This window comes from Physella acuta, unplaced genomic scaffold (genome assembly GCF_028476545.2).
Source record: "Physella acuta isolate Inbredline_101_S28 unplaced genomic scaffold, ASM2847654v3 ptg000144l, whole genome shotgun sequence".
Classification (NCBI taxonomy): Eukaryota; Metazoa; Mollusca; class Gastropoda; family Physidae; genus Physella; species Physella acuta.
The window spans coordinates 1,786,730-1,812,528 of NW_026731663.1; the positions used below are offsets into that span (position 1 = coordinate 1,786,730).

At 40.2% G+C, this 25,799-nt stretch overlaps 2 protein-coding genes across 2 annotated transcripts in view; both read left to right on the forward strand.

Annotated features, from left to right (window-relative positions):
- LOC131935449 (epithelial splicing regulatory protein 1-like) overlaps window positions 1-25,799 on the forward strand; it is a gene marked incomplete at its 3' end in the record, with an annotated part of 45,662 nt that overhangs the window by 9,020 nt on the left and 10,843 nt on the right. The window contains exon 2 of the mRNA XM_059291847.1: window positions 25,118-25,495. Coding sequence (XP_059147830.1) covers window positions 25,367-25,495 — 129 coding nt within the window. The remainder of the gene's footprint in view (window positions 1-25,117; window positions 25,496-25,799) is intronic.
- On the forward strand, window positions 907-1,767 carry LOC131935448 (apoptosis regulator Bcl-2-like; the record flags this gene model as incomplete). Its single annotated transcript, XM_059291846.1, has 2 exons — window positions 907-1,311; window positions 1,624-1,767. Coding segments are annotated over 2 exons (549 nt in total), but the record flags the coding sequence as incomplete, so codon positions are not given.

Here is a 25,799-nt window from a genome sequence, read left to right on the forward strand (position 1 = left end):
GTAAGATTGTCATACATCCTTTGTCTCTTAAATGGAATAGAATGGGTAGTGGTACGGTCTGTGTATCTAACGGTTGGTATTGAGGTTAGGAATGGGAGAAGAGGAAAGGGGTTGCGGACAAAGGGAAGGGGAAGGGCGAATAGTGATAAAAATAACTCACCCAACCCCTTAATCAATAAAAATTATTGATTTGTACTTTAGAGTGATTAGATTGAATGATATGTATGCTAACGTCATATCATATTTAGTTTTTACGTCATTATGTTGGTGAACTTTAAATGTAGACATTTTAAACGGTGTGTCATTTGACACGACGTACTCTAACGTTGATGTTTTTTAAAACTTGAAGTTTATAATCTTAAGCAAATTTTTACTAAGGTGATCAAAAATTAAGATGACAATGCAAGATATAGAAAAAACAAAATACATTGAGTGGTAAAAATAAAAAATTGTAATTAGACGTAATGTATTATGTATAAGTAAACCTTCTTAAATTAAAGAAGTTCAAGTCAAAAAGAAATTAAATGAAAACTGTAATACTAAAGCGAACATGGGCAGGTAATCTGCTGCATGACTAAGATATATATTCCTCCTTCTTATAGTTTCATTGTCTTTTTTGGTTGAGGTCTGTAAGCATAGGTAAAAACATCGCCATGTTTTTAAATTTGCGATGCAAACCACGTTCTTTCTATAATTTGATCGATTATGCAGGTGGCCGTAAGATTGGTTGGCGATTTAGTTGCTACGAACAACAAAAGGTCTTCACTTTTTTTTTGTTTGCTGAATTAGGTATTTTTTGTTTTTGTGTAATATAAATGAATCTCATTTAAAGTTTGAGATGGTTTTTTAAAAACAGATGTGTTAAGTTCGAGTGAATTGTCTGAAAACATGGAATCTTATAATACTCGTTCGATAGTAGTGGATTATATCAAACATCGAGTAGCGAAGGAAGGTTTTCAGTGGGAAAATGATGGGCGACAAAGTAGTGTTACTCCAAATGTTGTCCAAGCGGCAATGCGTAATCTTGGTGATGAATTTGAGGAACGATTTCGAAATAGATTCAATGATTTGATTGAACAGCTTAATATTACTGATAACAACGCTTATGATACTTTTAAAATAATAGTTGATGAAACCTTCTCTGATGGTGTTAACTGGGGCAGGCTTGTAGCGCTTTTAGGCTTCGCTGGATGTTTTGTGGTATATTGTTTCGTACATAATAAAAACCATTTGGCGGATAATGTTGTTGAATGGGTTACCTCATATATCGACACTAACTTACAAGAATGGTTGACGTCTAATGATAAATGGGTAAGAATAGTTTCTATTTGCATACATCATAATATCAAATTTATATCACCTGTTAAGAAGAATCTAAATCAGTATATTGACTTGTTTCAACTGATACATTTGAACAACAGAATATTGATTAATTCAAATTTATGTGCTGTGTTTTCATTAGAATGCATATTGCGTTTAGGATAATTGTTATGTATGCTACAGCTATATTTTATCTCTATCATCTTTTATCACCTCTCTCCCCATGACTTTAAAGTATACTGATTACCCATCTTCAAGATACGGAAATTAAGACATTGAGTCTCTCTTTTTTATCTTCTACAGCAAGGTCTGGTTGAGTTTTATTCACGCCGCACTGAAAGTCAGAGAGATTGGCCATCTTTTAAAACATTAATTAAATGGTCTGTGGCAGGACTTGGTGCAATCACACTGGGAGCATTTCTCGCATACAAAAATCATAAATTGTAATCATTTGTTATGGTGACTGTTACAATGAAGACATATATAAAATAATAGCACATTTCTACTCTTAAGTCGTTGAATAAAGCCAAACATTTGTAGCGTTAAACATTTTATGGTGTTTTTTTTTCTTCTCTTCCGCCCTCCCCGTACCCATCCCAACCCTTATGTCGGATGTTGCGGGGATGTAAATCTGTTTTTTTTTGTCCAGTGTTCTATGCATTAAATATTAAACACTATACATCTATACTCAATACAAGTTATAACCCCTCTTTTAACATTGCAAAGATAATATTAGTTGTATCACATAGTGGCATATAATTCAGTTTAATGTCTTGTTTAGTATCAGTGTTTTGTCTTGAAGACTTAACGAGTGGTAACATCAGGTGTGGTTGATTCAACTTGATGGTTACGCAGTGTGTTAAAATGACAATATTTGTTAGTAATAGATCTGATTAAAAAACTCTATCTTGAGATCGGTGTATGAAACAATAATATTTTAAAATTTTAGCGTATTAATAATGTTTAAAACAAGTTTCGCCGATAACGCTCAAGCAGATGTATAAATATCCCGTCACCTGCTTGCGATATAAAATACAAAAGCTAGTGTCTTTATTTCGCGTACGTTGCACTTGGAAAAGAGATGGTCTAGCTCACTGTAAAAGACGAATCATCTCCCCTGCTAATGACATCGCAAGGAAGAAACGAGTAGACGATATCTCGCTACTAAAACGTACCAAAAACACTTTTTAAAAATTTAAAAAAAAAATAAAATTACTCAACGTGAAGTTAAAAATAAATTGTCTTCTTCGAGAGAAGGGTGTTGTGTGGAAGTATTTTTCCGACACAGTCTGTTTGATTCATTGTCCTATGCGCAGATACCCATACAATGGGTATTGTGGTCACGGTACACAATGGAAGGTAGCCGCGTGCTTTCGTAGCACTTTAAAAAAAAAAAATGCGTAGAGTGAATGACGGCGTATGTTTTGTTAGCTTGTAAAGATTACACCAGAGGGACGTTAGTAAATATTTTTTAGGGTTTTCTCCCTTTAATTAATTTCAACAGAGTACCAAAAGCTTGTCTTGTGTAACATTACCCTATTTGATGTCTTTAAATGACGCACGACTCGCTCCGCGGAAACGAATCGTCTCCCCTGCTAATGATGTCACAAGGAAGAAACAAGTAGAAGATGTATCGCTACTAAAACCTAACAAATACACATTTAAAATTGTGTTTGCCATCATGGAACACACGGGTGGGAGGGTAGGTCACTACCCTTTCTCCTCCTCATTTTGTTTACAACACGGATACAAAGAGAAAAAAAAAAATATCGCGCCACCCTGATTGAGACATAAAATACAAAAAAAAAAAAGCGACTTTCTTTATTTCACCTGTTTCACAGCTTGCTCCGCGGAAAAGCTACCTCGCTTATTATCTAACCGCCCATGTGCGTTGGGGTATAGCTATTGCCCTATGCTCAGATACCCATACAATGGGTATTGTGCTCACGGCACACAATAAAAGGCGGTCTCGTGCCTTCGTTGCACTTAAAAAATACATAGAGTGAATGACGCGTGTATGTTTTGCAAGCTTGTAAATATTATACCATAGTATTTTATCGGCTTAGGGAAAATAAAATTAATAAAATTAAACAAGACTTGTTGTGATTTGATTTTAGTTTCATTTGTGTGTGTGTGTGTGTATGTATATGTATGTGTATATGTGAGTCTCAAAAAAAAAAAAAAAAAATATATATATATGCTAGACCCGATTTATTTCTCACTGATTTGAGCTAAAATTTTGATCATAGGAAAATGGTCTTATTTTAAGAGGTTTCAGTGGGGTAGTGATGACTTTAAAAAAATAATAACAGTGTATATAAATATAATATATACCATGCTGGTCATTATCTCACAAATCATAAGGCCGAGTATTAATAAGACAATTGGAAAAAAAAAAAACAATTATAATCATAACAATCAAAATATTTTTCTAAGATTAACGCTGGTGTAACACATATATTACTTATTAAACCAAACTGCTATTGATCATTTTAATTAGCTATTTAGTCTGACAATTATTTTTAATTAAGACAAAACTTTTATGTTAATAAAATAAACCTAGTTCTGAACCTACTTAAAACAATGTAAACACTTAAACAAAGAAGTTTACAAAACTTGAGATTTGAAACATAATCGACTTTTTGTTTACAAAATCAAAGACATAACCAAGGGTATTTAGTGTAATTTCTATGTTAAACCATTGACATCCTAAATTACTTTTTAAATTGTTAATGATAATTGATTAATATACTCTTTGATGTCTGACCCTGGTCACTATTTTAGAAAGAAATCGCTGTTTTAAAAACACTAGGAAAACTTAAAACGTCGAGAGACGCGCGCAAAGCACGCGACATGTATTTTTAAATGTAAACAAACGCGCACGGACACTGTTCCATTGTCGCTATGAAATACTTCTGAACCTACATAAAACAATGTAAATACTTAAACAAAGACGTTTACAAAACTTGAGATTTGAAACTTAACGGACTTTTCGTTTACAAAGACATCACCAAGGGTGTTTAGTGGCATTTCTATGTTAAACCATTGGGATCCTAAATTTACGGGACGCTACTCGTGGTTGTTAACAAGACTGTTCTAGAAAAATTCGACTCTGCCTTCGTTTCTATATTAGTTTTATTTAGTAAAGAGATAACTGTGCCCCTGACAATTATTCTGACCAAATCAATAGGAACTTATATAGTCATGAATGAAGGGGGCAGCGTGGTAGAACTTACGACTGCTAACCCAAAAGTCCTGAGTTCGAATCCAGGTTCAAAGACAGTAGACTGTCCCCGAGTCTACCCAACTCTGATGGGTACCTAACTTACGTTAGGGAAAGTAAGGCGGTTGGACATAGTGATGAACACACTATCACTTCATATGCCGAGATCACAGAAAGAAAAAAAAAAATATGTTGATCTTCTATATTAATATTTTTTTAGAAAATTATAAAAATATAAACAAAATGTATTTAACTATATATAAGTGGTCGTCAAAATGCTGGTTATAGAACCTTAAATTTAAAAGGTGGTTAAAAAATAAATAAAATAAAATAAAAAAACATTGAAAACGTTGTGATTACAACATATGTAAATATTAAAAACCAACAAAGCAAACAGCCACAACAAATAAAGCAATCACACTTAACATAATTAACACGACTAGACAAAAAACAGGACAAAAACAGACTGATAGTAAATAGTAACGGCTATTTATAGATCAACTGTATGAGAAATATGGCCTATTGTAAAGCAAGCCTAGCTGAATAAATTATTTTTAATGACTATTTAAACATATCTTTCAAAAAAAAAAAAATCGATACTCTATTGTTTGTCGTCGCGGCCGTAAAGGAGCGTCACGGAAGACAATAGGAGGAGGGGAACACCTGCTCCAGCTGGAGTATTTTACTATATAACATGTCTGCTCTGGCTGCTCAATATTTTACTATATAAACATGTCTGCACAAATAATACCCAAAGGGGACCTACTATACTACTACTCCCGTATCTTGGTTTATCCAGCGTGTCCACTACTTTGACCCATCGTCAACATCTGGTGTGTTGTTGATTGTATCGATCATGTTTGTGTGGTTTCAACTTTCTATCGGCCATTTTATTTTCTCTTCGTAGAATAATGAACCATAAAAACTTTTAAAGCCGTGGCGGTCTAAAAATAGAATACAAAATATAATAGGAGACGTGTGCTTGTTATTTGGGGGTAGAACTTGTACAACTTGTTTACATACAACAACAATAAACTGACGTCAAGCCTCGCTTTGACCGTCTCTACCGTGTACCCGAATATCGGGAATTCCCATTAGCGTTGAGCACCGTTTACCCTCAAGGTTTCCAGGAACTCCTCCCCCACCCTCCCTCCCCCACACCTCTTACCCCCCGAGGGACATTTGACCCCTTCAGCTATGAGAAACCTCACTATCTCCCCTGGGTCCGTCTTGACGATATTTGGCCGAGTTCGGTCATAGTTGTCCCCCTTTATCTCTGATAACCCATCAGTCGAGGGTGCTCGTTCTTGATATATTTGGATGCGGCTTGGGCAAGGCGCCGTGTGTTATTAATGCAAGGGAAATAACTCAATGTGTTCGCGTGTAGGGAGGGGATATGAGCCACCACGATATGGGAGGGATTTGGGGGAGGGGGTCGAGTCGTGTCCTTAAGTGTATTATCGAAATTTGACACAAATATTACTTTAACATTTACTTAGAATATCAACTAATTACAGTTAATTATATATGCGATAATAAATTTATTTTTACTGTGGTTTATTTGTTTTTAGAAAATGCGCTAGAAAAGCGTTACGCTTTTGGCGAAGAAGCGTGTCTGGCCTGTCTAATGTTTTCTAGACAAAAGTGACAGTTTAGAAACTCCCGAGAAGAAATGTCGTGTTTTTAGTAAAGTGTCGTCCAGTTCTCGTCATGGTTCAGACAGCAAGAAGACAATGGAGTTGGGGAGGGGAGGGTCGAAAGTTTGTATTGTCTGTGTACAAATGTGTACAGTGTGCTTTTTGTTTGTTTCATAATGTGTAATGTGTGTTGTTTGTTTCATAATGTGTACAATGATTTTGTGGGTTATGTAAGGTTGTTTCGGGAGATAATCTATTCGCACGTTAAAAAAGAAACTGTATCCTCATCAAAATATAAAAAGAGAAAGCTAGCTCAGGTGTCGTCCTATTGAGACTCTCGATTTAGGTCCCATGGTTTGTTTTCACCCGTCTCTTTTACTCTGGGGATTCCACCATATGGACCGTCAAGCTACATTATGTCATCTGTAGCTGTATGGCCTCTCCAGCTACCTGTATGGCCTATATGGTGACGATTTGGCCGAGCAGTAGAGCGCTAGACTGCTAACTTGAAAGTCTCGAGTTCGGATCCCGGGCTCGAGTCTGTGGGACGTTTCGAGTTCACCCAGCTGTGTTGGGTACCCCACATGATGGGTACCCCACATGATGGGTACCTCACATGTTGGGTACCTCACATGTTGGGTACCTCATATGATGGGTACCCCACATGAAGGAAACAACGGCGGCTGGATGCAGTCTACTTAATCTGCTCCGTCTTGGGCACGAACGGGAAAAATGATGATGGACTGTCTAGCCACAGTAAGAGACTGTTCGGCCAGTGGTCACATAACACTCTATAAATATAAATACCATCCTTTAGCTCATAATTGCTTATTTTATATAGTTATATGCATTTACTTCATATAATTTTTTGCAGTCAAATATTAGAGCCTTAAATATTTCTCTGCAGTTATGTAACCTTTTAAAAAATTATTTTATTTATTAAAAAAAAAGCATAAACATAAAACCGTGTGTTGACCTTAAGAGACATGCTCATAAATCTGCGCGTCGCTTGAGACAAGGGGGGGGGGTAATGGCGCTGTGTGTGAAGGACGATTGTGGAGAATTAAGTTTGACTTTTTTTTTAATAGCATAGCTATAAATTGGGGGAGGGGATCTTAAAATACAAGGTAGCAGACTGACAAAGAAAAAAATATTAAATATTTTAAGATAATAAACTTTGTACGGGTTTAGAAATCTTATTGAAATGCGGAAATATTAAAACATGAATTAAATAAAATTTAACACACGTCGTTTTGACTAAAGTCCTTCGTCAAATCGTCGTGTCGACAGCTATATAATAATATATAAAGTTGTGTGCGAGGGTGGATTTTCACCCATGGTTAGTTACAGGTGGGTCTTAACCACCTACACGGGTAACCATTGGGGTGTGAACCACACTAAAACACCCACACCTGTAAATACACATGCCCTTATTGGTATAAGACCTACACACGTCTCAAGTAATGTACACACACACACACACCTATGTAATGTACACATGCATGCCTACACGCCCACACACACACACACGCCTATGTAGTTTACACATGTATGTCCACACTCAACACCCCCCCCCCACGCACACACACACACACACACACACACACACAAGAAATGGCTGTTCATGATTCTTCTTTTTTTTTCTATTTACTAAAACTATTTAACTAAAACTTAGATCAATACATTTTTAAGGGATGAGTTTAAGATGGTGCGTGACTTAAACATTTTAAAAATACTTTATCTTCTTTCAACAAAATATAATAAAATCCTTCGTTTCAATGAGACGCACCACACTTTACTGCTTTTGTTTCGTGAAGTCTGCTTCTCAGTCTGAGTGTGTATTCTTTTCTCATAATAAATATTTTAACTATTTAAAAATAACGTTTGTAATAAAAATCTTCATTAATGCACTAAACTTGTGGAAAATATGTCCTTGAAATATAATAATGATTTCAATTCATTAAATAACTATAAAGACAAGAGTGTGTTAATATATTTTGTTTTGAATATTCTTAAAAACTTATTAATAAGCGACCTGTGTTTTTCTTCATAGTTGTATAGATAGTGATGCATTGAATTATTAAAAGAAGATCGTTTTATTTTATTTATTTTTAGTTCATAAATAAAAGCCTGCTATCATAAATGTTGTTTTTTTTTTAAATTATTTGATATGTTTTAGTTTAAATAAAATAAAATCGTATAACTAAAAATACCTGTGCGCCAAATGTCTGTGTAACACTAATAGCGCGAACAGATTATTACTTCAAATTGCGATCTTTAATTAATTTTGAAAAATTAATCAAACATCTAATTATGTTCATGGCTATGTCAGACTGCATTGTCAGCGGTGCTTGACCTACGTGTCAAGTTTGAAAAAAAATCAGTTGGGTAGAAGAGAGTGAACTTTCGTTCACAATGTCCTATTATTCCAGGAAGGACGCAACACGATATAAGAATATGGAAGCAAGTTAAAATAAAAGCTTGTAAGAATGTAATCTTTTGGGATGTCTGTCCAAACACAATTATTTAAATTTGGATTGTGTTATAGTGTACATAAGTGTTCGTCAGCTGTTGTGTTTGTCAGTTGTGTTTGTCTGTCAGTTGTTGTGTTTGTCAGTTGTTGTATTCGTCAGTTGTTGTGTTTGTCAGTTGTTGTATTCGTCAGTTGTTGTGTTTGTCAGTTGTTGTGTTTGTCAGTTGTTGTATTCGTCAGTTGTTGTGTTAGTCAGTTGTTGTATTCGTCAGTTGTTGTGTTCGTCAGTTGTTGTGTTAGTCAGTTGTTGTATTCGTCAGTTGTTGTGTTCGTCAGTTGTTGTATTCGTCAGTTGTTTTGTCTGTCAGTTGTTGTGTTTGTCAGTTGTTGTGTTTGTCAGTAGTTTTGTCTGTCAGTTGTGTTCGTCACTCCTGTTCGAACCGAGGCATCCGTGCACACAAGTGAAATCACTGACAATTCTCCCTTCAGTGCACACAAGTGAAATCACTGACAATTCTCCCTTCAGTGCACACAAGTGAAATCACTGACAATTCTCCCTTCAGTGCACACAAGTGAAATCACTGACAATTCTCCCTTAACCCCACCCCCCCCCCCTCCCTTGTAATACCAAACACAAGAATGGAAGTTTAAAAAAAAAACGCCGCTAATATCATTCCAGATATCACACGTACTATCCCACACCATACACCGCCTCACTGCTCTGCTGGGGGAGGGGGTTTGGGGGGAGGTGGACCCCGTCCTGGTTAAATGGGCGACATCTTTCAAGTTCCGTTTACATCAAAACAACACACCTTTTAAAAAAATTAAAACCCCTATTTAACTGTTGTGTTGTTAACTCAGTTAATGGAATGTCCGCCCTCGGCATCCGTGCATCCTGCATAGGAAACCATTCAGGCACGTCACATATGTTTTTACTTTCCATCAGTGACTTCATCATAGTGGGACCCCGTAAGGCGGCTTTATGTACAGGCTTTACTTGTGTAAATGGACGTATGAATGTATGTGTAAACATATGCTGTGTTGGAAACACTCAACGGTGTACACATAATCCAACCTGCTGGTACACATAAATCATAATCATACCTGCTGGGTACACATAATCATACCTGTTGGTTGTGACATTTACCTGTAGGTGACAATTTTTAAATACAGGTAAAAACATTTACCTGTATGTTAACATACACGCACATATATATACACACACACACATATATATATATATATATATATATATATATATATATATATATATATATATATATATATATATATATATATATATATATATATATATATATTTATATATATATATTTATATATATATATATATATATATATATATAGGGGGCCTATAGGTTTATAATAAAATATTATTTAAGAAGGGAGACTATTATATATACGCCTACACTAAACGGGTTTTATCTTCATAATATTATAATGTTCATGTCATATGTAGCTGACTACAGTCTTTACGAAGATTCTGGGACGGGGACAAGGTCGGTGTGGTGTGTGTTCCCCTTATTCTTCCACCTCTAAAATCCGCTTCTATTTATAAACACTTCCGCCATCCATTACGTCAATGAGTTGTCACTGGCCAACAAGGTGTAGTAAGACTATCCGCCCTGTTCGTCTGTAGTTGGCTCCACTGTCACAATATCCTTCCGCGCGACATCTAAAATAGTCCGGAGAACTTGACACCCGTACGCTCCGGAGCTGAACTCCGATTAGGAGAACAGCTGCATCCAGCTTATTAGTGCGGAACAGCCAAGACGGCCCGCTGTCGTCTGCTGTGCAACAGGGTGTTTATTTGTCGTTCTATTTTAAGGTTGTAAATTTTGGTTGATGGATGGCCAGGCGTTGGCGTCCATCCTACAACACGGGAAAAGTGCCCTTAAAATTGTGTAATATTACCATTGGTGGTTGTTTTTTTTTCACTACCCGGATATAGTTGTTGTTGCTTTTTTTTTTTTTTTTTTTTTTTTTTTTTTTTTTGTGGGAAATTTTTAAAAAATTGAATTCCGGGATCGATGGGGTATCCACCCTTACCTAAACACAAATTCCATTTATTTGACTATTTCAAACATCAAATTTTGTTGGTAAAGACAATTTTGAATTCTTTACTAGAAGAGTTACAAATTACGCCACCAGCTTAACCTTGCCGCGGCGCCTACCTGTTTATTAAAACAAATGTGTCCAAATAAGTATTAAAACTTAAACAGGATGTCCAAAGATACATAACCCTGACCCTGGTCCAACCTCTGGGACAAATTTTGTTTTAGCAACATTCCTTAAAAATTGTGTTTTAGCAACATTCCTTAAAAATTGTGTTTTAGCAACATTCCTTAAGAGATTAAAATAAAACGAAGATAGAAGAGACTAGCGTGATGCATCGGGATTAAATAGAATTTTCCAGCTATTCCTTTCAGCGATTTAACCCTAACCTACGGCGTCTGGTACTAGAAAAACAGGATTTAGCTTGGGTTTACTGTTAGTTATCATCACAGGGATCTAAGGAACGATAACTCTCGACATCCGGGATAATCCCTTTCTGTTGAAACGGAAGTCCTCAAATTTTAAAATATTGCCGAGGTCAGAAATTGCGGGTGACACCATATAGGGGGTGACACCATGGCGAAAAATAGCAAAATGTACAGAAGAAAAATGCTTTTTGCCAGTTCCATTAATGGTTAATTAAAGATAAATAGTCAATTAAGTACAAATCGACAATTATTACAAGAGGGGTGACACCATATATATATATATATATATATATATATATATATATATATATATATATATATATATATATATATATATATATATATATATATATATATATATATATATATATATATATACTTTGTTTCTTGGAGGGGGGTGACACCACGAAGTGCCGCACCGGGTGACACCCGACCTAGCGACGCCACTGCTAAAGGGGAGAGTATTGGGAGAGGCTCAGATGTTTATCAACTCATTCTTTACGCTCTAGAAAATAAATAAATATTAAATGAATCGAAGATGAAAATATTCTATTGTGTTTTTAGAAAAGCCGAAATGAGACTTAATAGACAGACCCTTTTTTTCCAGACATTTTTCTCCGGGGCCGAGTCGGGTACTGGTCAAAGTATTCATTCTCGACATAAAATAAAGTATATATTTCTTTTTATTTCGCTCGAGGGGGAGGGGGGGGGGGGGCGGAAAGATGCCTGAAAGGAACACTATCCTTATGTATGTAATAGTTAATGTAATCTGTTATGTTGTCGTCTATGTTTAATGAAGTCACCAACAAGTAAAAAGCCCTTTTATACAATAATCCATGATCGAAGAAATATAGTTACCTTCGCAGCGAGCCTTTGTGAACGGTTCTTAAAAGTTTAACCGTATCAATGAATCTATTCAGCCCCTCAAATAGTCTTGTCAGATCTAGAAATCTAAACATTAGACGGCTAATCTACGTAAACATTGGAGGGCCAATCTACGTAAACATTGGACGGCCAATCTACGTAAACATTGGACGGCCAGTCTACCCAGTCCTTGAACCATCTCACCGTCCATTCGATGACGACGTTTAGATTTCGCGGGCTCTGCTACATCCAGCGCACCACGTAAGAGGTCAAAGGTTATGACTCGGGGGAAATCGCCCCGTGGCGCGACACGACCAATGGCACTCGTGGGGACGTCTGGGTTCGTACCGTACCGTCTGCTGGGTGTGTGTGTGTGTGTGTGTGTGCACACAAATGATTTCTTGTGAAGACCGTCTCGTCTAGAGAATCAGTTAAATGTATCAGTTAGTGTAGTGGCAGTGATGTAGTTCAGGTGTGCTGTGTTCTTTCAAGTCCGATTTCGAGAATTGGGTCCCACGGCGAATGGATGGATTATGTTCTTAATCTCGGACACCTGTTGGATTAACTTAATACGAGATGCTGGAACATGATTAATTATTTTAAAACAAAGATTAAAAGTTGTTACGTTCGAATACATTCTGTAGCTGTGTAAGTATAGATATACATTTAAGTTGATAGAATTGTTACATTTTACCTAATTAATTAGGCTAATTAGTCCTAGCCCTAGGCCCTAGGCCCTAGACTATCTGGTTACGAATTGAACTGCATTAATAATTAATAATTAAAGTGATCTGCCTTTAGTTAGTATAGTCTAGCTAAAGACGCTACCTTAGTTACAGTACCTAATACCTAAATCTAGAAATAACCAAACATCGAACGATCAATAAAGAAGATTGCCGTACCTCCTTTCTGATGATGCGATACTCATGTGGATTAATTGCTAATTTGAAAAATTTAATTACATCTAAGCCAATTGGGCCAAAAAAAATTAGTTAGAGATACGCCTACACTGAAACTTGTAATTACTAACGTATTTTTTCCAAATCTTAAATTTATGAATTCCATTAGATCTAACTTAACCAATGTAATAGCCAAACTACTGTCTACATATAGGAATCTAGATTTAGACATTGCAGTGCTCTGTTATCGAAAATTAAATCTAGATCTAGCCTATAATAATATAATACCGACTACTGTTGTCTTAATCAAAGTTAATCATACCACACAGCCACAGTTAGTTTCGTGAAGGCTATATTGCCCTATAGAAATATAATACAATGCTATCTATTAGCCTAGTGAACGTTGTATAGGGTATGGCTAAACCACAGAACACCCTATACACTCTGGTATTTTCCGAGACCTACCGAAACTGTCTAATCTAAAACCACCCCCACCCTCCCTCCTCATTGTTTTAATACCATGCCTTCTTTAGCTCCAGAAAAATAACTAATAATTTAGTCATGTAAGAAAATATACCAACACACACCTGTATAGGAGAGCGCAGATTAATATCTGCACCACAGCGCACTGTGATTGAACAATTAGATTTTGTTCAATAGCGATGATTGTCATCGCTTACAATGAGTGCCTGTCTATAATTAGCCCACGGTGCGGTATTGTCTAGGTGGAGTTGTGTCACCTACGCTCTAGCCTAGCTATTGTTAATCCAAAGCTTTTATTCCGTTTACAGTTAAAGAAAAATAAAATAATGGGTGGGGCGGAGTTAAATTTGGAAGTTTCAGATTTTAAGTGTAAAACACGTTTAGCTGGGGGATGTGTAGTTGTATTTGTTGTCGGTGTATACATAAGTGACTGCGACATGGGGGGGGGGGGGGGGGGGATAACGGAGTTTGGGGGAAGGGAGGGGCAGACTTGATCGTGAAATGTTACTGTGACATTGTTTGTGTCTGTGGTCTCAACGCCGTAGGTAAAGATGTAGGTAGTAAATCACGTGGTGTCTTTGATGCTAGTTGGTAGGGGGGGGGGAGTGGGTGTTGTCTCTAATAGCGTATGAAGGGTTGAGGCGATGGGAGAAGGGGGCTGCCTTTAATGCGTGACTGGTTCGTGTAGGGGGTGTGGCAATGTGTAACGTGGGACGTTTGTTCTTGAGATGTTACCTGAGTCTCACGCTGGGCTGTATTTTGGATCACATGTGGCGTAGGTTGCATGTGGCATAAGTTATATGTGGCATAAATTACATGTGGCTGGCATATAGGTAGCATGGGGCTGTCATGTTCTGAACGTATTTAGAACGCTTTCAATGCAACAATTAGCCCGTGAAGACGATATCAGATTTCCCAACGCTAAGCTACCCCCCCCCCCCCACCCCTGTCTTCACCGGGAACAGGGCATTTCCCCCCTGTCAATTACCCCCCGGATATTTCCCCCCCGACATTACCCCCCAGAGTAATTACCCCCCTGTCAATTACCCCCCCTGTCAATTACCCCCCGCCCAGTAGGACATTACCCCCCCCCGGACAGGGTTAGAGTTAGGGTTAGGTTTAGGGTTAGGTTTAGGGCTAGGTCTAGGGTTAGGGTTAGGGTTTCGGTTTGGGTAAGGGTTAGGGCTAGGGTTAGGGTTTTGGTTTTGTGTGGAGTTTTAGGCTAAGGTGGATGCTTAGGTTTTGGTCTTTTTCTTAAGGTTTGGATTAAAGTAGTATATAGGTATAAAATTCTAGTTAGAGTTAGGATTTTAACTTGAGAGGGGGGGGGGGGTAATTCCCCGGGGGGGTAATTGACAGGGGGGGTAATTGCTCCGGGGGGTAAATACGGGGGGAAATGTCCGGGGGGGAAATATCCAGGGGGGTAATGTCCTGTAGCCGTCTTCACCACCTAATGCCACATCTTAACAAACCTACCCTTAACCTAATCCCAAGCTAACCCACTATCCCCCACATTACCCTCCCCCGACATATAAACTAAACTGCAGTCTCCCTCACCACCCCTACTCCCACAACTAACTGACCCCCCTCCCCCCAACCTCCTCAAATTTTAAAACCGTGAAGTCTACCCTAGATAAAGTGGTGCGGTTATCAGGACTTCGTGCCTCCAGTACATCGACGTGCTATCACAAGCAATCAACCTGCTTTTCGTTAATGACCTGTGACCTTAATTGTCCAGGCCTCTCGGGGGTAAATTCACTGACCTTGAGGGGAGGAGAGGGGTTTGTGAATTCACTGACCATATCAGCCTTTGGGGGGGGGGGGTGAATTCACTTACCATAGCCTTGAGGGGGAGTGGGGAGCAATTCACTGACCATATCAGCCTTGGAGGGTGAATTCACTTACCATAGCCTTGAGGGGGAGGGGGGAGCAATTCACTGACCATATCAGCCTTGAGAGGGGGGGGGGGGGTAATTCACTGACCATGGTGGCACGTTGCTCAGAGACTGTAGTCTATAGTGCTAAGTTGTTAAGTTGTATAGAGAGCCTACTGTAGCCTCTAGTGCTACCTTGTATAGAAAACCTACTGTAGTCTCTAATGCTACCTTGTATAGAAAACCTACTGTAGTCTCTAATGCTACCTTGTATAGAAAGTCTACTGTAGCCTCTAGTGCTACCTTGTATAGAAAACCTACTGTAGCCTCTAATGCTACCTTGTATAGAAAGTCTACTGTAGCCTCTAGTGCTACCTTGTATAGAAAACCTACTGTAGCCTATAATGCTACGTTGTATAGAAAACCTAATGTAGCGTCTAATGCTACCTTGTATAGAAAACCTAATGTAGCGTCTAATGCTACCTTGTATAGAAAACCTACTGTAGCCCCTAATGCTACCTTGTATAGAAAACCTACTGTAGCCTCTAATGCTACCTTGTATAGAAAACCTACTGTAGCCTCATGTACTGTAGGGTCTTCACATCTCAGTTCCCATGTTTAATCTCCAATTTTATCTCTACACTACATATTTCTTTCACACTTGCATGAATTCGTAGAATGTTCTTTGAACACGAATCCAACCTTCCAGCCCCTTCCTAGAAATAAAATTCCTCCATACGTTAGAATAATATCGTAAAATGTCACTTGAATGTGTACACAAGGTGACGCCTGTTTTAAGAGACACCAGATCCAGCACTGCATATGTAACGTTTTATATCATTTGATGAGATCTTGACATCTAAGGATTAGGCTGACATCTCTACGATCAGCTGGCCTTTCTTTACCTGAATGACACATATAAAAACAGTTTTTTTTTTTTAAAAACTATGACTTGAATGCTAACGTGCTTTTTTTTTTAATTTTAACTGTTGCAAAATTAGATACTCCATTAAAAAAAAATGTAAAATGTGTAATACTTCATTTTCTACCTAGTTGATAAGTAGTTCGGTTTTTAATTTTTGTTGTTGTTGTTGTAGTTGTTGTAAGATGGTGTTAGTGGAGGGATACGAGAGATACTCGTATATACTGGTATGCATTAGATAATTTGGGGAGCGGTGTGGCGCTATTCAGAGTTTTGGTTTTGACCGTTTCTTTCAACTTGCATTTACATTGCTCCTGTGCGAGTCATTTTAGGTTACTTTCGTAACGTTTTTATCATTACACTTGGTGGAACATTTTATGAATTCAAGGGATAAAATTGTGCTCTATTTAGTCATTTTGGGTTGTTTGTAAATTTCAAATTAGTTGTAGTTTTTGCACTACATTTTAATCCATACATAAAAGATATAAAGTCATGGTGCAGAGAGAATAGGTGTTTAATCAAGTTCATTAATTCTGTAGGCTCCCTTTTGGTTACTTCCCTTGAATAGTGTCCAAGTTGTCGGGTTTCTTCCCCTGGCCGTTCCGACATTAGCTGTTGTGTTTTCTCGGTGGCTGGTGTTAAAGGTTAGAAAATTATGAAACAACATTCTTAGCACGGCCTGCTGGTGACATTGACATTGGAGTGTGGTCGGCGTCTGTGTAGACATTCTCTTTCTCTACACACGTACAACACACACACCACACATACGTACAAGGCCAGTAGTGGTCAGAAGCACTATTGAACGGTTGAAGTTGGACTTATCGTCTTTAAATACGATGTATCAATAAAATGACAATTTGTTCCGATTGTATCAGCCCCCCCCCTCCCCACCCTACCCCCACTTGTTCACCCCCACCTCTCCCCTAACCACGTAAGACGTAGCTTGTGGTATGTTTTATAGACCACTCAGGGTTAACAGGTTAAACTGGTTGTACAGCTACTTGCATCTCGCTTGTGGTGTACATTGTTTAATGGTGTACATGGTTTAATGGTGTACATTGTTAATTGGTGTATGTGGTCTAATGGTGTGTATGTGGTCTAATTTTTAGCTCCATAGGTGGGGTAGGGGGCGTAATGCTTATGACGGCACAAATAATTATTTTTAAAAATTTAACCTAATTGAAGTGCCAGTGACTGAAAGCGAACTTTGAACTCGACCCATAAATCAACTGCACGCGACGTGAGCACTCAAATTGTGAGCACCAGATTGATACAGCCGAAATAAATTTCTGCCACACATTTGTCTGTTGATCACCCCCAAAACAGAGCGGAAAAATAGATTTACCCTTCATTAAAAAGTTAGTTCGCATTGTTATAATAAACCAGCAGTTACCCACCCATGTCAGTCTTTCAGTTGCTGAATGTTGCTGTATAGGGTTCTTGTAGATACAGTTACTTCACCCACAACATGCGGAGGGGGGGGGGGGGGTAATAGCAAATTACTGGGGTTTCGTTACTTAATACAGTTGTAACAGGTTGCCTATCTCTCGGTGGGGGGGGGGGGGGGGGGGTATAGGCATCAGAGAACTGTCGCAGAAAATCAGAAAATGTCTGCCATTTTTCTCTTCTCCCTCCCCCCCCCCCCCCCCTGCTCTCAGCACGCGCCCCTTTGTGCCAATTTGTCACCTTCTGTGATTGGTCACCTGGAAGGTTCGGGTCGTGCTTATTATCAAACGACCACGTGACACCCGTCAGGGGAGGATGGCCAGCTGTGCGATACAGTGTAAACTGATCGGCCGTAAAATGTGGTCAATTATAGCCCGCTGACCCCTCGATATTTCTAGTCGGATCTTCAATAGCCCCGTGACACCCTGGTTGGTGGTTTCATAATGAGCTCTTTATTTGGCCAGATCTGCTGTTGTTACACCCCCCCCCCCCCTGCATACACACACCACCCCCACCCCATCACCGTTCAATAGAAGCTGTTGTTTTCTTGGTTGTTGGATGATGGGCCCAGCGCTACTTTGTCCATTTGTTGGTTGTTGGGTCCAGCGCTACTTTGTCCATTTGTTGGTTGTTGGATGATGGGCCCAGCGCTACTTTGTCCATTTGTTGGTTGTTGGGTGATGGGCCCAGCGCTATTTTGTCCATTTGTTGGTTGTTGGGTGATGGGCCCAGCGCTACTTTGTCCATTTGTTGGTTGATGGGTCCAGCGCTACTTTGTCCATTTGTTGGTTGTTGGATGATGGGCCCAGCGCTACTTTGTCCATTTGTTGGTTGTTGGATGATGGGCCCAGCGCTACTTTGTCCATTTGTTGGTTGATGGGTCCAGCGCTACTTTGTCCATTTGTTGGATGATGGGCCCAGCGCTACTTTGTCCATTTGTTGGATGATGAGCCCAGCGCTACTTTGTCCATTTGTTGGTTGTTGGATGATGGACCCAGCGCTATTTTGTCCATTTGTTGGATGATGGGCCCAGCGCTACTTTGTCCATTTGTTGGTTGTTGGGTGATGGACCCAGCGCTATTTTGTCCATTTGTTGGTTGTTGGGTGATGGGCCCAGCGCTACTTTGTCCATTTGTTGGTTGTTGGATGATGGGCCCAGCGCTACTTTGTCCATTTGTTGGTTGATGGGTCCAGCGCTACTTTGTCCATTTGTTGGTTGTTGGATGATGGGCCCAGCGCTACTTTGTCCATTTGTTGGTTGTTGGGTCCAGCGCTACTTTGTCCATTTGTTGGTTGTTGGATGATGGGCCCAGCGCTACTTTGTCCATTTGTTGGTTGTTGGGTGATGGGCCCAGCGCTATTTTGTCCATTTGTTGGTTGTTGGGTGATGGGCCCAGCGCTACTTTGTCCATTTGTTGGTTGATGGGTCCAGCGCTACTTTGTCCATTTGTTGGTTGTTGGATGATGGGCCCAGCGCTACTTTGTCCATTTGTTGGTTGTTGGATGATGGGCCCAGCGCTACTTTGTCCATTTGTTGGTTGATGGGTCCAGCGCTACTTTGTCCATTTGTTGGATGATGGGCCCAGCGCTACTTTGTCCATTTGTTGGATGATGAGCCCAGCGCTACTTTGTCCATTTGTTGGTTGTTGGATGATGGACCCAGCGCTATTTTGTCCATTTGTTGGATGATGGGCCCAGCGCTACTTTGTCCATTTGTTGGTTGTTGGGTGATGGACCCAGCGCTATTTTGTCCATTTGTTGGTTGTTGGGTGATGGGCCCAGCGCTACTTTGTCCATTTGTTGGTTGTTGGATGATGGGCCCAGCGCTACTTTGTCCATTTGTTGGTTGATGGATCCAGCGCTACTTTGTCCATTTGTTGGATGATGGGCCCAGCGCTACTTTGTCCATTTGTTGGTTGTTGGATGATGGACCCAGCGCCATTTTGTCCATTTGTTGGATGATGGGCCCAGCGCTACTTTGTCCATTTGTTGGTTGTTGGGTGATGGACCCAGCGCTATTTTGTCCATTTGTTGGTTGTTGGGAGATGGGCCCAGCGCTACTTTGTCCATTTGTTGGTTGTTGGATGATGGGCCCAGCGCTACTTTGTCCATTTGTTGGTTGATGGGTCCAGCGCTACTTTGTCCATTTGTTGGATGATGGGCCCAGCGCTACTTTGTCCATTTGTTGGTTGTTGGATGATGGACCCAGCGCTATTTTGTCCATTTGTTGGATGATGGGCCCAGCGCTACTTTGTCCATTTGTTGGTTGTTGGATGATGGGCCCAGTGCTACTTTGTCCATTTGTTGGTTGTTGGGCCCAGCGCTACTTTGTCCATTTGTTGGATGATGGGCCCAGCGCTACTTTGTCCATTTGTTAGATGATGGGCCCAGCGCTACTTTGTCCATTTGTTGGTTGATGGATGATGGGCCCAGCGCTATTTTGTCCATTTGTTGGTTGTTGGATGATGGGCCCAGTGCTACTTTGTCCATTTGTTGGTTGTTTAATAATGGGCCCAGCGCTACTTTGTCCATTTGTTGGTTGTTGGATGATGGACCCAGCGCTACTTTGTCCATATGTTGGTTGTTGGGCCCAGCGCTACTTTGTCCATTTGTTGTTTGTTGGATGATGGGCCCAGCGCTACTTTGTCCATTTGTTGTTTGTTGGATGATGAGCCCAGCGCTACTTTGTCCATTTGTTGGATGATGGGCCCAGCGCTACTTTGTCCATTTGTTGGATGATGGGCCCAGCGCTACTTTGTCCATTTATTGGTTGTTGGATGATGGGCCCAGCGCTACTTTGTCCATTTGTTGGTTGATGGGCCCAGCGCTACTTTGTCCATTTGTTGGTTGATGGGCCCAGCGCTACTTTGTCCATTTGTTGGGTGATGGGCCCAGCGCTACTTTGTCCATTTGTTGGTTGATGGGTCCAGCGCTACTTTGTCCATTTGTTGGTTGATGGGTCCAGCGCTACTTTGTCCATTTGTTGGTTGTTGGGTCCAGCGCTACTTTGTCCATTTGTTGGATGATGGACCCAGCGCTACTTTGTCCATTTGTTGGTTGATGGGTCCAGCGCTACTTTGTCCATTTGTTGGTTGATGGGTCCAGCGCTACTTTGTCCATTTGTTGGTTGATGGGTCCAGCGCTACTTTGTCCATTTGTTGGTTGTTGGATAATGGGTCCAGCGCTACTTTGTCCATTTGTTGGTTGTTTGATGCTGGGCCCAGCGCTACTTTGTCCATTTGTTGGTTGTTGGGTGATGGACCCAACGCTACTTTTTCCATTTGTTGGTTGTTGGATGATGGGCCCAGCGCTACTTTGTCCATTTGTTGGTTGATGGGTCCAGCGCTACTTTGTCCATTTGTTGGATGTGGGCCCAGCGCTACTTTGTCCATTTGTTGGTTGTTGGATGATGGGCCCAGCGCTACTTTGTCCATTTGTTGGATGTGGGCCCAGCGCTACTTTGTCCATTTGTTGGTTGTAGGGTGATGGATCCAGCGCTACTTTGTCCATTTGTTGGTTGATGGGTCCAGCGCTACTTTGTCCATTTGTTGGTTGATGGGTCCAGCGCTACTTTGTCCATTTGTTGGTTGATGGGCCCAGCGCTACTTTGTCCATTTGTTGGTTGATGGGCCCAGGGCTACTTTGTCCATTTGTTGGGTGATGGGCCCAGCGCCACTTTGTCCATTTGTTGGTTGATGGGCCCAGCGCTACTTTGTCCATTTGTTGGTTGATGGGCCCAGCGCTACTTTGTCCATTTGTTGGTTGTTGGGTGATGGGCCCAGCGCCACTTTGTCCATTTGTTGGTTGATGGGCCCAGCGCTACTTTGTCCATTTGTTGGTTGTTGGGTGATGGGCCCAGCGCCACTTTGTATATTTGTTGATTGTTGTATGATGGGAATAGCACTACTTTGTTAATTTGTTGGTTGATGGGCCCTGCGCAAGACTTGGCTTATTGTCCATTTGTTAGCTTCTTCTTCTTCTTCTTCGTTCTTAATTTTTGATTATGGTGGAGGAATTAGACAACAAGTCCAACTTCATGGACAAACCGGACTGTGGTTTCCAGTTTGTCAGGTGTCCCATATAATTTTTCCCTGAGTGGGGTGGGCTGGGGCCAGTGTCTGCCTCTTGCCTGGCTATACAGAGTACAATCCTGGAGTACGTGCTCCGTGTTTTCCGGGGCCTTGCCACAAGGGCACATTTCGCTACACCCAACCTTCAGTTTTTTGTGCATGTGTTGATTTAGTCTGTTGTGGCCTGTTCTAAGTCGAAAGATTATGTATTGTTGTTTTCGTGTTAAATTGTAATAGCCGTCGTCTTTAATGTAGTGAGGGTGTGTGACAGACCACATTTGCGTTTGTTTGTGTTTAATTATTCTTTTTATTTCTTTTGGGTGTAGCGAAATTTCCGGTTGTGGTTTCTTTCCCCCAATTTTTGCCAGCTGGTCTGCGATCTCGTTACCCTGGATCTGGCAGTGGTCCGGGATCCACTGCAGCACAATTCTGCTGCAGGTATTTTTTAGCCTCTCTAGTGCTGTCATGAGTGTTTGAATATAGGCCTCCGGATTTTGTAGGGATTGCAGGACTGATTTGGCATCTGTAAGAAATACAATCTGACTATTCGGTGATTCAGGGTGTTCTGACAGGAGGTTTGCTGCGTGTTCTAAAGCTTCTTTTTCTGCCCTAAAATTGTCGGATAGGCTGCCTGTGGCTATTGCCTTTTCCAGGCTTTTTCCGCTTGGCCATTCAATAAGGATGCCAGCCCCGCCGTTTTTTGTGGCATCTTCAGCTGAGCCATCTGTGAAAACTCTAATCCAGGTATTGCTGGGGTACTGATCCTTAATGTGTTTATTTGTTATTTTCTTAAGTTCTTCTAGATCATAGTCAGATTTTTTTCCTATGGTGTCTATTGAGTCAATAATGGTTAAGTGACAGTGGGAGATCCAAGGCGGGGAGAGGTTTTGAGTTTTTATTGCTTCAGGAATGATATTTTCGATTTCATATTTCTTTTTCAGATTCTTTGCTTCTTTGATGAAACTTGTTCTTTGTAGTCTGGTTGATGGACTGGGTTTCTGGAGTTTTTGTTTTAGGTTATGGTTTTCCAGTGCCTCTAGCTTTGTGTAATGAGTGAGGATTTTTGATTCTCTTCTTTCTTCTATTGAGCTAAGAGCGGCTATTTCCTCCATAGCATTTATGGGTGTTGTTTTCATGGCTCCTGTCATTATTCTCAAACCAATGTTCTGAACTTTGTCAATTTTGCTAATATTTGTTTTTGCTGCTGAGCCCCAAGCCGAAGCACCATATTCTAACGTAGGTCTCACATAGCTGGTGTAGGTTTTTTTCAGGATGTGGTGATTTGCTCCCCAGTCTGTTCCTGCCAGTTTCCTCATTAGATTAAGTCTTTTGATCCCATTACTTTGTGTGTTTTCTATTTGTTTTCTCCAGGTAAGTCGAGTGTCAAAAGTGACTCCTAGGTATTTGGGGTGGTCATTTTTTTCTAGCTCTTGGTTTTCTAGGGTAAGTTTCATTTTTTGATGTTTAGTTGATAAGGTGAAGATTGAATAAGTTGTTTTCTTGGTATTGATGGATAAGCCCCAGTTTTTGGTCCATTTGCCGAGCTTGTCAAGTGTTTCTTGAAGACGAAATTTTGAGGTACCAATATATTCCTCTGTGCTGATTAGTGAGAGGTCGTCTGCAAACATGCTTCTTTTTACTCTCCTTGGGATGTTTTCATTTAAGTCATTTACATAAATGAGGAAGAGAGTAGGAGACAAGACTCCTCCTTGAGGGACTCCATTTTTTATAGTTACTGTGTGACTTCTTTTTCCTTGCATGGAGACTGATGCTTTTCGGTTGCTTAGGTAACCTTTTATCCAGTTTAGCATGTTATGAGATACTTGATGGTTTATTAGCTTTAGAATTAAGCCTTGCTCCCAAACCTTGTCAAAGGCTTTTTCAAAGTCGACCCACACTATTGAGGTTGGTTTTTTTTCTTGAAAGCCATCTTCTATTTCCTGAGAAATGAAGGTGATTTGGTCTTCAGTAGATCTGCACTTCCTGAAGCCTGCCTGTTCGTCTGCTAGTAGATTGTTCGATTCTAGAAACCAGGTCAGTCTGTTGTTTACTACTCTTTCCATCAGTTTACAAACGCAGCTTGTTAAACTTATTGGGCGATAGCTATCGACTTTGTTCCTGGGTTTTCCTATTTTTAGAACAGGTATCATGATTGCTTTTTTCCAAATATTTGGGATTTTCCCAGATTTCCAGCTTGCATTAAATATTTGGAGCAGTTTTTTCTTAGCATTGGGGCCCAAGTGCATGAGCATATCATTTGAGATTTTGTCAGGGCCTGGAGCTTGCTTAAGTTTGAGGAGCTTCATTGCTTCTCCGAGCTCCTTCTTGCTAATTCGAGCTACCATTCCAGTGGAGGAGGGGGGAGAGACTTTCTGTAGTTTTTCTTTAACTTCAGTTTGATTTTTAACCTCTTCTACTCTTTGGTGGCTGATATTTATTTGTCCCACTTTGCTGAAGTGGGTTATAAATTCTTTTGCTGCATCCTTTTCTGTTTTGATCGTGTTTTCAATGTCGATGACTATGGGAGTAGCTCTGTTTTCTTCTTGGCTTAGCCTTTTTGCAATACTCCATAGTTTATGACCATCTCTATCTACATTGAGGTGTTCTGTTTTTTCTTGCCAATTTGTTAGCTCATTCTGCGTTGCTGAGGGCGCCAAGCTCTAAGAAAAAAAATCTACATGTGTTGCATCAAACGACTATGAAACCTATCTTATTGAGTTCGAACTTCGATCCACGTGTTTGGCGTCAATTTTACTATTGCAAGTTATAGGGGGGGGGGGGGGGCATACCACATACGTACTTCCCCCATGGTCCTATCATTCGAAGAGTTTAGTCTCGTTTCCACACAACTTCCTTATGTTCAGGGCGGGAGTGCGCAAACGACACTTGTAAAAATAAGAGTTTGGATCCTCATTGATAAACAAATGAGTTCGGTTGCGGCCTGTGTTCCCGTCGAATTCTGGTATATCTGAAACTCTCGCGATGAGGACTTTTTAAACTCGTTGATATAACTAGGTCAACTAATATAGACATGCTACGGTCATGGTGTCTTGTTTGAAAGTACTTGATAGACGTTGACATGGTGGTCATGTGACTCAGTGTTTGTTTAAGTCACGTGATAGCTAGTGTTTTCTTTGGGTCATACCTTTTATTTTAGAAATATACCACAGAGGTATAAGTGCACATAAATATAAAGTTGTTTTTTTTTATTGTGGAAACTATGAGCTGTAGTATTTTAATTGATCTTATGGTTAAAATTTGTTATAATTCCTGATTTTTTTCCATATTCATTCAATCTATCTTAAAACTTCTGTTGTCACTTGACACTTTACAGTATTTTCCAATTTTAATTTTCAGAAATAATCTTAAAAATAACATAATTTCATCTTGATTATAATTGAACAGGTAACTACATGAGAAAAACAAGCTGGAATAACTTGTGCATCTTTACAAGCTTGTGATAAAATAAAACTTTGAGACAATCTCCCGCTGGTCAGGAGAGGTCCGAGAAATCTTTGGAGTTTAACAGAACCCACTTTTGTGGACATTCTAGCAACGGCACCCAGATCTCTGACTTCTGCCCGCCCACCTGTGTGGAGATTCTAACAACGGCACCCCCCTCGCCCAGGCCGCACCCCGAGAGAGCGCCCAGCCATGGCCTCCCTGCCACATATCGTCTGCTTCTTCGTCACCACCGCGGGAAAGAACGCGGACGAGCTGGGCTCAGACGAGGAGCAGATAGTGCAAATCGTGTACCTGCTGTACGACCAGAACAACAACAAGGTGAGTGCCAGAGTACCTGGGTGGTTTACATGTGGGGGTCATTGTATATGTGGATAGTTTGATCTGTGGGGGTCAATGTATAACTGGGTGGATTTACCTGTGGGGGTCAATGTATACCTGGCAGTTGAATATGTAGGGGTCAATGTATACCTGGATGGTTTTACCTGTGGGGGTCAATGTATAACTGGGTGGTTTTACCTGTGGGGGTCAATGTATACCTGGCAGTTGAATATGTAGGGGTCAATGTATACCTGGATGGTTTTACCTGTGGGGGTCAATGTATAACTGGGTGGTTTTACCTGTG